The following is a 15,467-nucleotide window of genomic DNA, read 5'->3' as shown; positions in this document are numbered from 1 at the left end:
GGGATTAAATACTAAAATGAGTGACAGTTGGGATCCACAGTTATTGCAGGCAGTTAGCTACAAACAACAAGATGAGATTTGACAGGTTAAAATCGTTTGTACAGGAACAGAATCTGGTTTCACATATTTGTGAAAATACTGTGATTTAAAAAAAAAAACCATACTTTGAATAAATCATATTGATTGCTAAAGTGAATGGAGTAATGAGCGTACACTGTGCATCATGACTCTCACACATGGTATGTGGGTACCACATAATGCAGTGAACAATAAAAGACCTAGTTATTTTCACAGAGCACAATAACAGGAAATGTAACCAGACTATTTGGTTTAGAATCCAACTCTTCACTTACTAACTCTTGCCTTCTGTGGCTATTCCTACATCTGTAAAAAGAGGTGACACTTCCCACTGTTACTGTACAAATCAGTACAGTATGTATGGTGCTGCACATGGTGTGGGGTAGAATGTATCATGTTTTATAGATGTTAGCCGGGGTTATTATTTTTGAGACAGCCTCATTTTGTCGCCCAGGCTGGAGTGCAGTGACACAAACACAGCTCACTGCAGTCTCGACCACCCTGGGCACAGGTGATTCTTCCACCTCAGCCTCCTGGGTAGCTGGGACTACAGGTGTGCACCACCACAGCCAGCTAATTTGTGTATGTTTTGTAGAGATGAGGCTTTGCCATGTTGCCCAGGATGCTCTCAAACTCCTGGGGCTCAAGTGTTTTGCCCACCTTGGCCCTCCCAGAGTTCTAGGATTACAGGTGTAAGCCACTGTGCCTGGCTGAGCCATTAACAGGTGTTTAAAAGTGGAAAAATGCAGTCTTAAATGAATTATGGGAAAGCACTAAGTGTCCAAAGGGTGAATACTACACTGCTTATATCACATCAAATGCATTAATATTTTGTTTAGATCTTTTTATTTTTGTTTTAAACATTGCAGCTAATGTTTCCACCCCAAACCTCTTAAATTTTTATAATCTGGAAAGATACATAGAATGCACTAAACATTTCAGGTATTTTGCTAAATTAGTAGTTTTATCAAGCCCTTAAAAGTTTTAATTGCTGAGTGAATCAAGTTTTTTAAAGGAGATATATATACATTTTACCTGAAAAAAAGAAGTGTGTTCATATCAGGCAGAAATGGAACTTTTCTATGTCATACCCATGAAAGTGCCAACTTGATGTCTTTAGGATTGGCAGCTTGTATTTGACAATCCGTATATGTCAGTTACAGATGTCGTGGTTTAAAATTGCTTTGCCAGTGACTTGGTTTCACTTTTATAGGGTGGTTCTTTTACTTGTTTGGTTGCTACACCAGTACATTAAAAAATGATGGTAAGTTGTTGAGGATGAAGTAAAATATTTGCCACACCATCTTAAAAATACTTTTTAAAAAATTGGAGGCTGGGCTCGATGGCTCATACTTGTAATCTCAGCGCTTTGGGGGGTCAAGGCATGAGGATGGCTTGAGGCCAGGAATTTGAGAAGAGCCTGGCACAACATCATGAGACCCCTGTCTCCACAATTAAAAAAAAAATGAATATTTGAACATAAAATAAAGGTTAAGGTATTATAGGAAAACAGATTAATTGTAAAACTACAGGGTTGAACAAGAAAAAAGTCATAAAATAAAGTGAATTTGACTATGTAAAAATTTAAAATTTCTGCAGGACAAATGATACTATAAAGGCAAAAGACAGAGAAAATATTTACAATATACTTACTAAGGGTATGAGAAAGGCTCACAAAATTAATAGGAAAAAATAAAACCCACTAGAAAAATGGTCAAAGGATGTATTCTATCGGTCCAGAGGTAAGGGATACAAATGGCCCATCAACAGAAAGTTGCTGAGGAACTAGTTACCTTTTCACCTATCAGATGAGCAACAATTGGTAACATTGGTGAATGTGTAGAGAAATAGACATTCTCATAAAGTGTTTTGGGAGTGAAAATTACAACTTTTGGGGGAACAAATTTTGGCTTCTATGAGATTTAAACTAATATTCTTTGACGAGCAGTCTAGCATATTAAGCAGGAATACATGTATCAGGTTGTTGATTGTGGCGTCACTTGTCATATGAAGAACTGGGAAAAGCTTGAACCCATCAGTAGGATCTGGTCGAAGGAGTGGAGATGCTTCGCATATGTTGCTGTTGGAGAGAATGAATTAGACTCGAGTGTGTTGGCCTGGAGCATGCCTTGATGGGTTGTGTGAACAATATATCTGGAGTATTGTGTAGAGTATGACTGTCTTCTACAAATTAAAATGCATGTATCCATGTACATGAGCGTTAAGGAAAGTGGAAAGGACATACTAAACTCATACTGTGGTTGAGGAGTGCGGTGGAACCCGTCCCCTTTTTCTGATAATACCTGTGTGGCGTTTGGAAAACACCTGGATTTATTTTATAGTTGAAAAGAAAATTGACGTATAAAAAACAGTTCCAGCAAAGTATTTTAACATCCTTTTTTAACTTTATTGGATATAGCAACCTTTAACCTGAATATGACCAACCCAAGGGTATTTTTCTCAGCATAGTATATAACTTCCAGTAGACTTAGCTCCAGAATGTAGATAACTGGGGTGGGGGTGGGGGGGTAGTTCTAGGTTAGATTAACTATGATTAATAAACATTTTTAGTCTTGTCTTCTCACTAGGGTTCTAGTATTTTTAAGATTGGGGGAGGGGCCTCTTCCAAATTTTTAGGTCAGGGTCACACTTTGTCCAATGATTGCAAGCTCCCGGTGCTTTGAATTTCAGTTTATTCAAAATAGAATGTAAGGGCCTGGAGCAGTGGGTCACACCTGTAATCCCAGCACTTTGGGATGCTGAGGCAGGAAGATTGCTTGAGTACAGAAATTCGTGACCAACCTGGGCAACATAGTGAGACCCTGTCTCTACAAAAAATTAAAAAATTAGCTGGGCATGGTGGTGTATGCCTGTAGTTACAGCTACTCGGGAGTCTGACAAGGGAGGATTGCTTGAGCCAAGAAGGGTAAGGCTGCAGGGAGCTGTGATCACACCACTGCACTCCAGCCTAGCTCACAGAGCAAGACTCTTGTCTCAATTAAAAAAAAAAAAAGAATCAGCCAGGCGCGGTGGTTCAAGCCTGTAATCCCAGCACTTTGGGAGGCCGAGACGGGCGGATCACGAGGTCAGGAGATCGAGACCATCCTAGCTTAACACTGTGAAACCCCGTCTCTACTAAAAATACAAAAAATTAGCCGGGCGAGGTGGCGGGCGCCTGTAGTCCCAACTACTCGGGAGGCTGAGGCAGGAGAATGGCGTGAACCCGGGAGGCGGAGCTTGCAGTGAGCTGAGATCCGGCCATTGCACTCCAGCCTGGGCAGCAGAGCGAGACTCCGTCTCAAAAAAAAAAAAAAAAAAAAATCAGTAAATAATAATAGTACCTATCTCATAAGAATTAAATGAGTTAAGATGTATAGAGCTCTTAGAATAGTGCCTGACAGGCAGGCAGTATTATCATTTTTAGAAGCCATTCCCAGTTGTGGCCAGCAAAATGTAAGATGGTCTCATTGTGTTTAATTGAAATACTTCTCATAGTATTCTAGAGTGAGAAAGAAGGTGATAGGCAGTTCTCTGGGGATGGGGCTCAGTTTGGGGCACCATCTGATTGAATTGTAGCCAAAGGAGAGGGGGCCAGGCTAGTATTAATACTAAGCTGGAAGTTGCATTGTGAGGAATGCTTGCAAGAACTGAAAATGTATTTATTACCTGGGTAAAAGAAGACTTCCCCCATTGTACAGTGACAATGGAAAGACCTGATTTAGACGGGCAAGTTAATTCAAAAATTAAAATATGATCTGGTACAAGTGGAAGGGTTGTTTGCTCTTCAGGTTGGGCTGTTACCTGTAAATGTCCCCTCCCTTGTCCTAAGACATCTGGCTCTGTGACCCCACTGAATGCAGCGTAATTGCTGGATCATCTCATGTGGTTTTGAGTCTGTCCGGAGAACGGGCGTTTTGATTGTTAGATTCAGTGTCGTTTGGGCAAAAGTGACCTACTTCGAGATATTAGGAATTCTTGTAAGTGGATTAATACATTGAGTAATGGTTATCCTAAATACTTTTTTTGTGGGGTGGGGACAGTCTGGTTTTGTCCTCCAGGCTAGAGTGCAGTGGCACTATCTCAGCTCATGGCAACCTCCGCCTCCCAGGTTCAAGCTATTTTCCTGCTTCAGCCTCCCAAGTAACTGGGGCTACAGGCACCCACCACCACGCCTAGCTAATTTTTGTTTTTCTGGGAGAGACAGGGTTTCGCCATGTTGGTCAGTCTCATCTCGAACTCCTGACCTCAGTCCTGACCTTGGCCTCCCAAAGTGCTGGAATTATAGGTGTGAGCCACCACGCCTGGCCATACTAAATACTTTTTAATGGCTTTCTTCTGCTTCTTGTATACTTGTAGAGTCTTTATGTCACTTGTAAGAAAAGTGAAAGTATTTGCAATTCCTTAATTTGTTTAGGGTCATCCTGAGAGATGAGAATACATTTTCCCGTTTGTATTAGGAATATAAAGCAAAATAGTTATTTTTTGTTAACTCAGGAATTTCTTGTGTATTTTAGGTACTTCTGACCCAAAGACCCTGGGAGAAATTTCATTCCCTTAAGTTTATAAATTTTAATTAAAGCTTTTGTGTTTAAAAGAAGAAAGTTGATACCCAGCTCATTTCTAAATGGAGGCAAAAAGATGATATGGATGAGCCTCTCGGGGGATATAAATTTATTTGTTTAAGTGAATTGGTGTTTGGCCTTGCACAGTAGCTCACCTGTAATCCCAGCACTTTGGGAGGCTGGGATGGGTCCTCAAGCGTGGACCCCTTGAGGCCAGGAGTTTGAGACCAGCCTGGCCAACGTGGTGAAACCCTGTCTCTACTAAAAATACAAAAATTAGGACGAGCATGGTGGCTCACACCTGTAATCCCAGCACTTTGGGAGGCTGAGGCAGGCAGAACACTTGGTCAAGAGTTCAAGACTAGCCTGGTCAATATGGTGAGACCATATCTCTACTAAAAATACAAAAATTATTTGGGGCCTGGTGGTGTGCGCCTGTAATCTCAGCTACTCAGGAGGCTGGAGCAAGAGAATCACTTGAACCCGGTGGCGGAGGCAGTGAGCTGAGATCACATTACTGCACTCCAGCCTGGGCAACAGAGTGAGACTCAGTCTCAAAAAGAAAAAAAAAAAAAAAGTGAATTGATTTTTAAGTGAGTACTTTTTTTTTTTAAAGACAGGGTCTCATTGTGTTGCCTAGGCTGGAGTGGCCCAGTCATGGCTCACTGCAGCCTTGGCCTTCCTGGGCTCAGGTGATCCTCCCACCTCAGCCTCCTGAGTAGCTTGGACTATAGGTGCCTGCCACCACACCTGGCTAATTTTTGTACTTTTTTATAGACATTTTTTTGCCATGTTGCACAGGCTGGTCTTGAACTCCGGGTCTCAAGCGGTCCTCTCACCTCAGCCTCCCAAAGTGTTGGGTTTATAGGCATGAGCCACTGCGTCTGGCTTAAATGAGCACATCTTTATACTTGAACTCTGAGGAACAAGAGGTGGGATAAAGCCGGTGTGTTTGGTTGGTGTGTTGAATTTTGCAGGAGGTGAACATGTGTACTTCTAATTTGGATTCTTGTGTGCCAGTTCAGATATCTAATAGCTTAAATAGAATTTCAGGAAAAAGCTGGATAATAAGGAATGGTGGTTAAATTTTATGTGGAAAAAGATAATTGGGCATAAAACATTTAAGACATACGTTTGGAATGTAAATCTTCACATTTTTTGTTAAAAGCGTTTCCTGACTTTCTCCTGAGGCTATCTTTACCTGAAACTCCTTATTTTCTCCAAAGCTATTTATTGAATCAAGCACTGTGCTGGGGCTAGGGACACCAGGTTCCAGCAGATTTTCTTCCCTTGCAGAATGTTACTGAAATAGGATTTTTACAAACTTGTAGGTCTTTGAAGGTTCCTCCCTTCTTCCCCCGCCCCCAAATTTCTGAACGTCCATCTTGAAATCCTAAGTATTGTTTTCTTGGTTTAGAATCAGTTTTTTGCTTCCCAGGATTCTATTTTAAAGAAAGACTTTTAAATGTTTCATGCTTTCAATAATGAAATTATCAAGAAAATACTTGTTTTCCTCAAAATACTCAGTGGCCCTGAAAATGCCTGTTAGGGCATCATTCATTGCTTTTATGTTGACTGCAACTGTTGGAAACAGATGCCCAGATTTAAAAAGCTGCTAAGAAAATATTTTTTAAAAATTTGTCCAACAGGAAGGAGAAAATTAGAATCTAATAGCAAACTTGTCTCAAAGCAGGGGAGACCACATGATCTTCCTCTTTGAAAATCTGTCCTGGGTGATGGCCATATGCTCTCTAAACAGCTTTTCTGTGTTTTAGGGAAAGAAGCTCAGAAAGGACCCCTGCTCTTTGATGACCTCCCTCCGGCCAGCAGTACTGACTCAGGTACAGTCTTCAGGCTCTCCCAGGTGTGTGTCAACGTCTCTACTCATCCTGGGATTGTAGTTGTCTCAATCTTTTTCCCTTTCCCCCATTTTCAACACACAGATGTTTTAGGTGTTGGACTGTCTTTAAGTTTTGAATCCATGGCATCAGGTAAGGCAGAAAAATCTGCTAGTCGCTAGCCCTGAGAAGTACTGCAAGAAAATGTGGAGCAGTTTTCTCTGGTTCATTTGAGTATTTATTTTACTACCTGAAATACAATTTAACTTTTTAAGGCAGATTTTTATTTCCTCTGAAATAATAGGACTTTAAAATAGGTTCAAGATATTATTCACCGCAGTATGAGTTGCCACTGGATTGACGCGAGAGTTTTGAGTTTATTTCAGTAACCTACATAGGTGTCCTGGTGGGATGGATTCTGAAACTTCAGCCTTACGTATTTTTTGTGGGCTCACTAAGTGTTCTGCTGTGTTTCAGGATCAGGGGGACCTTTGCTTTTTGATGATCTCCCACCCGCTAGCAGTGGCGATTCAGGTAAGTGGTAGGAAAAAAAATCCAAGGTGCTGGTGGAAATAATACATAGTATTTTACTCTTCTGTGAAATTTATGTATAGATTTTAACAGGATTTGGATGCCATTAAGTCATACAGTATAAGGTTTACTAAAACTATAAACAGGCACATTAATTGGAAGCACAAAGATAAGATAATACTATGTTACTTTCTGGTGATATTAACTTCTTGAGGTTCAGATTGTTGGAACTGCCTTTAAGAATTAAGAGTTCACTGATTTACTCTTAACTTTGTTATTAACATTTTTTTAAAATTCAGAATTCATTATTCTGATTTGCCTTGTTAAACAGAGTGCTTGACCCAAATGTATCAAGGCTAGTAGCATTGGCTCTACCTTTTCCTGAACATATTCCTTTACATGTCCTCATTAAGTAGAAGGGAAGAGTAGAGCAGATTCCCGTTGCCATTGTGGTAAAGGTATGATTCTGTCTCATGAGAACTTACGTGGAGCTCTTCTGGTTGGGGAAGGTGAGGGTTAGGAGAGGTTGGGAGATAGATGGTGTGGGGGCAGTGGGGATGCAAGTAGTCCTATTTCATATGCAGGTATATTTTCTATATTTTAGAAAAAGTACTATAGTCATCTTACATAAGAATTCTCAATCTTCAGGGCTATAGACCCATACCAAAAAATTGCAGCATCCTCACACCCATAGTGTAGCCTGAAACCTTCCCAATAAAGATAGTACCCTTAGTTGTAATGAAAGTTAGTATGTTCTGGCTGGGTGTGGTGGCCCATGCCTATAATCCCAGCACTTTGGGAGGCCAAGGCGGGTAGATCACTTGAGGTCAGGAGTTCAAGACCAGCCCGGCCAAGGTGGCGAAACCCCGTCTCTACTAAAAATACAAAAATTAGCTGGGTATGGTGGCACGTGCCTGTAGTCCCAGCTACTCAGGAGGCTGAGGCAGGAGAGTCGCTTGAACCCGGGAGGCGGAGGTTGCAGTGAGCTGAGATCACGCAATTGCACTCCAGCCTGGGTGACAGAGCGACACTCTGTCTCCAAAAAAAACGAAAGTTAATATGTTTAAAGAAGGCTATTAAGGGATTTAATAAAAGAAATTAAGATACAGCATAGCTGTCTCTTATCTACAGGACAAAAGACAATAAAGTAGTTACAATTTAGAAGATTTACATAACACGATTAGCAAGCTTGATTTTTTGGACATATAATCTTGGGTCTAATGTTTTAGATTTGAGAAGATAACACATTCTTTGTTTTTTCTTGAGACAGAGTCTCGCACTCTCACCCAGGCTGGAGTGCAGTGGCGCAATCTCAGCTCACTGCAACCTCCACCTCCCAGGTTTAAGTGATTCTCCTGCCTCAAGCCTCCTGAGTAGCTGGGACTACAGGCATGCGCCACCATGCCCGGCTCATTTTTGTATTTTTAGTGGAGATGGGATTTCACCATATTGGCCAGGCTGGTCTCGAACTCCTGACTTTGTGATCCGCCCACCTTGGCCTCCCAAAGTACTGGGATTATAGGCGTGAGCCACTGCACCCTGCCGATAACACATTCTTTTTCCTTTTTCTTTCTTTTTTTTTTTTTTTTGAGATGGAATCTCGCTCTGCCGCCCAGGTTGGAGTGCCGTGGCACAATCTCAGCTCACTGCAAGCTCCGCCTCCCGAGTTCATGCCATTCTGCCACCTCAGCCTCCTAAGTAGCTGGGACTACGGGCGCCTGCCACCATGCGCAGCTAATTTTTTTTGTATTTTTAGTAGAGATGGGGTTTCACCGTGTTAGCCAGGATGGTTTCCATCTCCTGACCTCGTGATCTGCCGGCCTCAGCCTCCCGAAGTGCTGGGATTATGGGTGTGAGCCACCTTGCCTGGCCCGATAACACATTCTTAAGCAGGCAGGAACCATTCTTAAGCAGGCAGGAACCACTTACAAAAGTTAATTATGTACTAAACCATAAAATAAGCCTCAATAATCTGTTTCTTGTACAGACTGTATTCTCTGACTACAGTGTAATTTGCTTAGAAGTCAATAACAAAGCTGTAAGGTGTCTTTTTGAAATTTTATTATTTCCTTTTCTTTTTTTTTTTTTTTTTGAGACAGAGTATCACTCTGTTGGCAGGCTGGAGTACAATGTCACGATCTCAGCTCACTGCAACCTCTACCTCCCAGGTTCAAGTTCCTTTCTCAGCCTCCCGAGTAGCTGGGACTACAGGTGCACGCCATCACACCCAGCTAATTTTTGTTTTTTGTTTTTTGGTTTTTGGTTTTTTTTGAGACGGAGTCTCGCTCTGTCGCCCAGGCTGGAGTGCAGTGGCCGGATCTCAGCTCACTGCAAGCTCCACCTCCTGGGTTCACGCCATTCTTCTGCCTCAGCCTCCCGAGTAGCTGGGACTACAGGCGCCCGCCACCTCGCCCGGCTAGTTTTTTGTATTTTTTTTAGTAGAGACGGGGTTTCACCGTGTTAGCCAGGATGGTCTCGATCTCCTGACCTCGTGATCCGCCCGTCTTGGCCTCCCAAAGTGCTGGGATTACAGGCTTGAGCCACCGCGCCCGGCCCCAGCTAATTTTTGTATTTTTAGTAGAGACGGGATTTCACTATGTTGGCCAGGATGGTCTCAATCTCTTGACCTCATGATCCGCCTGCCTCTGCCTCCCAAAGTGCCGGGATGACAGGCATGAGCCACTGCACCTGGCCTTTTTCTTTTTTTTTTTTTTTTTTTTTTTGAGGTGGAGGCTCGCTCTGTCTCCTAGGCTGGAGCGCAGTGGTGAGATCTCATCTCACTGCAGCCTCCGCCTCCTGGGTTCCAGTGAGTCTCATGCCTCAGCCTCCCGAGTAGCTGGGATTACAGGCACTACCACACCCGGCTAATTTTTTGTATTTTCAGTAGAGACCGGGTTTCGCCTTGTTGGTCAGGCTTGTCTTGAACTTCTGACCTTAGATGATTTGCCCGTCTCAGCCTCCCAAAGTGCTGGGATGACAGGCGTGAGTCACCACACCTGGCCATCTGTTTTGGAATTTTAAAGGAAGATAGTTTCATATCCATTTGGAGAAAACGGGAACCCACACAGTAAGCCGCAGGACACTAACGGGGACCTTTGGGAGAGATACTGTTGGAAACATCTGTGTTGCATTATGCAGGGTGCATATGTGTATCATGTTACACTGTTGCAGAAATAGGTGCTTGTACAAGTAATTTACTCTTCTTGAGGGCAGGAACATTTTCATTACCTTTTCCTCAGCACTAAGAAATGTCTGACACAAGGAGTTCGAGACCAGCCTGCCCAACATGGTGAAACCTCCTCTCTACTAAAAATAGAAAAATTAGCTGGGTGTGATGGTGCACGCCTGTAGGCTGAGGCAGGAGAATCGCTTGAACCCGGGAGGTGGAGGTTGTAGTGAGCTGAGGTTGCGTCACTGCACTCCAGCCTGGGCGACAGAGTAGACTCTGTCTCAAAAAAAAAAAAAAAAAGACACCTTGTGTTTACAAAAAAATTAAAAAATTAGCTGGGTATGGTGGTTCCTGCTTTCAGTCCCAACTGCTCAGGAGGCTAAGGCGGGAGGATCACTTGAACACAGGAGTTGGAGGCTGCAGTAAACTATGATCATGCCGTTGCGATCTAGTCTGTGTGACAGAATGAGACCCTGTCTCAAAAACAAAAAGAAAAAGAAATGTCTGGCAAAGAGTAGGTTGAGTAAGTAGTAAGTACTTGCATCCTTTTTTTTTTTTTAAAAAAGAGAAGCATCTCACTACTTTGCCCAGGCAGGTCTCAAATGCCTGGGCTGAAGTGATCCTCCTGCCTCAGTCTCTGGAAGTAGCTGTGACTACAGGCATGTGCCACTGCATCTGGCTATTGCATACTTTTATACCTAAATGCAGAGAACATTTCAAGTCATTTATTAGGACAACAGCTGCCCTTATTGGAGATTGATGTGTTAGGCACTGTAACAAATGCTCTTCTTACCTGTGCTCACCCATTTTCAAACGTCCCTCTGAGATGACAGTATTCTTACCATGTTACGCATAGGTGAAGACAGCTGAGACTGAAAAGTTAAGTTGCACACTCTTTGAAACTTGACTTTTCTGATTTCAAACACATATACACTGCAGATTCCCTTCGCTCTGGCTTTGAGTACAGATTCATCCTTTTGCTAGTGGGAACAGCTGTGGCAGCCCTATTTTGCCTTTGAAAGGATGTATTACAGTTCTTAAAGGCTGCCATTTACCTCATTTTGAGTCTTTTTGGGTACTACTTTTTGGAACTTGTTTAGGATATGTTAGTTTGCTTACAGATTTTGTAAGTGTTTAACACTAAGAACCTGTGGATATAAAAACATGTATATGCTACAGGCCAGAAAAAAATATATTTTTACCACTGAGAAAAGTCTTTTACAAACCCCTTCAGCAGGGTCAGTTTGACTCAGGGCCTAGATCTTTATGTTCTCTCACTGTGGGGACCTGCCCCCACCCCCCGCACCACCATGAAGACACAACTCCTGGGTCCGCCTGTGTCTGCCAGACCTTGCTTGAAATGACCTTGTCTTTGAGTGCAAGGATGAAGCCCAGTCTGCTAGTGACTTTTTCCAACAGTCTACAGCTGTGTTTCTGTCCGGCTTTTACTTTATTTCCAGGTTCTCTTGCCCCGTCAATATCCCAGATGGTAAAGAATGAAGGGAAAGGAGCAAAGAGAAAAACCTCCGAGGAAGAGAAGAATGGCAGTGAAGAGCTTGTGGAAAAGAAAGTTTGTAAAGGTTTTCAGACAGTTTGAAAACAAATGTATTAGACTTCATATTTTAAAACAACCCAGAGCAAAACCAGTTTCAGCTTTCTAATAATACTTTCTTTTTATGTCTGTATTTAAGAGATGAGTAGGGTTCCCTTTTTGCAAATGAATTTCCAAGTTTCTCTGTGCTTTCCCCTACTTTTCATGTACATCTATCTCTGATCCTACCTTTGATCAGATAGGAAACCTACATTTGTTCCTCAAGAGTTAAAAAATACAGGTGGTTTTTTTCTTAGTCTTCTGCAGTGAATGGTTAGTTTTTGACCACCTAGTGTCTCTCTGACTTCCAATCTTTGTTCGCAGTTTGTCGATTAATGCTTTGAATTACGTGATTTAGCTTTGTAGGCAGCTTCTCTAAGCCTGGAAAAAGCCGTTGAAATTTGTAGTCAGTTGTGTACCTTGTCAAAGTTAATGGGGAAGAAAACGAAAAGAATTAACTAAAGAGAATAAATACTTCAGTTGTGGTACTAAAGTATTCTTGAGCTGTGGAATTTTCTTTCTTTCTTTTTTGAGACGGAGTCTCACTATCACCTGGCCTGGAGTGCAAGTGGTGCGATCTCTGCTCACTGCAAGTGCTACCTCCTGCCTCCTGGGTTCACGCCATACTCCTGCCTCAGCCTTCCTGAGTAGCTGGGACTACAGGCACCCACCACCACACCCGGCTAATTTTTTGTATTTTTAGTAGACACGGGGTTTCACTATGTTAGCCAGGATGGTCTCGATCTTCTGACCTCGTGATCTGCCCACCTTGGCCTCCCGAAAGTGCCGGGGTTACAGGTGTGAGCCACCACGCCCGGCCCGAGCTGTGGGATTTTCATTGACTGCATTGTCCTTTGCCACAAATTATCTTAGTGAAAGCTGTACGATGCAGGCAGAGGTATTGAAAAAACCCACTTGTAGCTTTGCTGGGAAGATGTCATCTTCAGTTTAGCTTGTCCCTTCCCAGAGGACAGCTCTTCACAGTGTTTATTATTTGGCATTAGTTATCAGAAAATGAGTTTAAATGAGCCTAACCATTAAATTTAAATAGATCTCTGCCTGCATTGGAATCTTTTATCTTTTTCTTCCTCAGTTGAAGTAAAAGCAACCAATTCTACTGTTTGTTCAAATTCTTCACCAGCGTTGAGCATGGAAATACGTATTTTCAGGGCATCTTACGGGGCTTTTGAGACAAACTCTGCTGACTTGCATTTGTCCTTATTCAATTATCACAAGACTAATTTGCACGTGATCCTTTCCCCTGATTTGAATCTCACTTCTCTGGGATGGCAGCACATCCCTTGCCCTGGTGCTTTGACTTATACCCTAGACAGAATTGTTTTGTGCTCACTGACTCCTCATTCGTGTCCCTGTGCAACCTCTTAGAGCTCACCCTGTCCAACAGTGCTCTGATTTTAGTTATAGATTTGCAGCTGGGAAGATGCCTTAAGGGGTATTGCTTATTTGTTTGCACCACTAGGATATTGTTGAGTCAGACAGTCATAGTTCCCTCTCATTTGCTCTGGGACTAGGGTTTCCAGCGGGTTGGGCACAGTTTTGTATTGGCTTTTTTGTTCTCTTTTCCTTAGCCTCTTCGGTGATCTTTGGTCTGAAGGGCTATGTGGCTGAGCGGAAGGGTGAGAGGGAGGAGATGCAGGATGCCCACGTTATCCTGAACGACATCACCGAGGAGTGTAGGCCCCCATCGTCCCTCATGTGAGTCTCATGTGGTAGGAAGCCCAGCCGGCATTAACATCTCCTGGGTTCTGACTGGCATTTTGGACTGGCTAGTATGTATTTACTAGAAAGACTAACACATCACTTGATTGTACATCAATGATTCTCAGCTGGGGTTGATTTTGCTCCCCGCCCAGGGGACATTTGTCAGTGTTTGGGTACATTTTTGTCACAGTGCGGGAGGGAGTTGTTACTGGTGTCTGGTGGGTAGAGACTAGGGATGCTGCTGAGCATCTTAGCAGTGCAGGGCAGCCCCACAACAGAGAACTGTTTAGCCTGGGATGTCAGTAGTGTCGCGGTTGAGCAGCTGAGCGGGAGACGATGCTCCATGGCAGGGCTCTGCAGCGTGTGTTACTCCTTACCAGCAACTGAGCAGCTTCTGGCAGAGAATATTTTTATTCCATGACCTAGAAGATAAGAGTTGGAAGCCACTAATTAAAATATGAATGGTGATCAAGGAGAGCTAGTACAGATAATCAGGGCCTAGGAAGAACAAAAGTCAAAATGATGTCAAGGAAATGACGGACAATGAAAAATTAGCTGCAACTATACAAACTAAAATGAAGCCTTCTGGATAAGCTCTTGGGCCTGGAGAAAAAGAAACCAGAAGGTAGGACATGAAGTTGGCTGTTAATATACATTATAGTACATATTTAATAATATATATTACACAGGTTACATAATTCAGAATTACATAATAAATACATTACGTACGTTTATTGACACCAGTTGGTCATTAACATACAGCGTGCTGGAGTCATTTGGGCTGATGGCGTTTGTCCTGAGAGGTCTACTCATGAAGATGAGGTGATGGCTGCTGCAGAGCGGCTGATCATATGTAGAGGGGACGGTATACACACCCTTTGAGACAAGGTCTTGCTGTCTCGCTCAGGCTGGAGTACAGTGGCACAATTCCGGCTCCCTGCAGGCTTGACTCCTAGGCTTAAGCAGTCCTCCCACCTCAGCGTCCTGAGTAGCTGGGACCATAGGCATGTGCCACCACAGCCAGCGAATTTTTTGAATTTTTTAATAGAGGCAGTGTCTCCTTAAGTTGCTCAGGCTTGTCTCAAACTCCTGGGCTCAAGCCATCCTCCCACCTTGGCCTCCCAAAGTGCTGGGATTACTCGCATGAGCCACCATACCCACCCTGGGATTTGCATTAACACCAGGAAAGGGACCTCTGGAGCCCAAGAAGGCAGATCCTTTGAGTGTAAATTTAATTGGGAACACTAAATCATGCCTTGCAAATAGCAGGCAGTAAGATAACAGCTCTGAGTTACAAACCAGATGAGGTTTTTTCTCATGGCTCAGGATGTCCTAAATTGAAAAGGAATTCCAAAAAATTTGAAAGAAAAGCAGCTTTCTAGAATAAATGTCATTTCTCATAGGCATTTTTTTTTTCTTGAAATAGTTTATTCGATGTCTTTTATTCCATATATGAGGGTTTTCTGGCAAAACTTGAAAGGGGAATAGGAATAAGAGTAAGAGGTTTTTAAAATGAGATATTTAAAATTTATTTGAGTAACAATTCTGTAATATCCTCCCTGCTCTTACACAATCACGTGCTGAATGACATCATCAAGTCATTGATGGACTGCATATATGATGGTGCTCCCATAAGATTACAAATTTTGTAGAGATGGGGTCTTGCTGTGTTGCCCAGGCTGGTCTTGAACTCCTGGCCTCAAGTGATCCTCCTGCCTTGGCCATCTCCCAAAGTGTTGGGATTAACAGGTGTGAGCTGCTGTGTTCGGCCATAATACCATGTTTACTGTACCTTTTCTATGTTAAGGTATGCTTAAATACACAAATACTACCGTTGTGTTACAGCTGCCTTGGTATTTCGTGCAGTAGCATGCTGTACAGTTTAGCCTAGAAGCAATTAGGCTCTGTCATGTATGTAGCTTAGGTGTGTAGTAAGCTACACTATCTCAGTTTGTGTAAATATGTTCTATGATGTT

The 15,467-nt window shown here is 42.7% G+C and overlaps 1 protein-coding gene across 12 annotated transcripts in view; it reads left to right on the top strand.

The window, feature by feature from the left end:
• ILKAP (ILK associated serine/threonine phosphatase) overlaps nt 1–15,467 on the top strand; it is a 33,917-nt gene that overhangs the window by 2,335 nt on the left and 16,115 nt on the right. For 3 of the 12 annotated variants that reach the window (XR_012421629.1, XM_045368035.3, XM_005574782.5), the window contains exons 2-5: nt 6,416–6,481; nt 6,956–7,012; nt 11,639–11,758; nt 13,359–13,485. Coding sequence is in view for 11 of the 12 variants with exons in the window: in XM_045368035.3 (XP_045223970.1) it covers nt 6,416–6,481; nt 6,956–7,012; nt 11,639–11,758; nt 13,359–13,485 (370 nt within the window). In the remaining variant the exon portion in view is untranslated. Of the gene's footprint in view, nt 1–6,415; nt 6,505–6,955; nt 7,013–11,638; nt 11,759–13,358; nt 13,486–15,467 lie in introns of all 12 variants that reach the window. The other 9 variants (XM_074010630.1, XM_074010624.1, XM_074010631.1 and 6 more) reach the window with 7 other exon arrangements.

The sequence above is a fragment of the Macaca fascicularis genome, chromosome 12 (genome assembly GCF_037993035.2).
Source record: "Macaca fascicularis isolate 582-1 chromosome 12, T2T-MFA8v1.1".
Taxonomy (NCBI): Eukaryota; Metazoa; Chordata; class Mammalia; order Primates; family Cercopithecidae; genus Macaca; species Macaca fascicularis.
The sequence above is the reverse complement of the archived record's forward strand: the minus strand, read 5'-3'. Positions and strand labels throughout refer to the sequence as shown.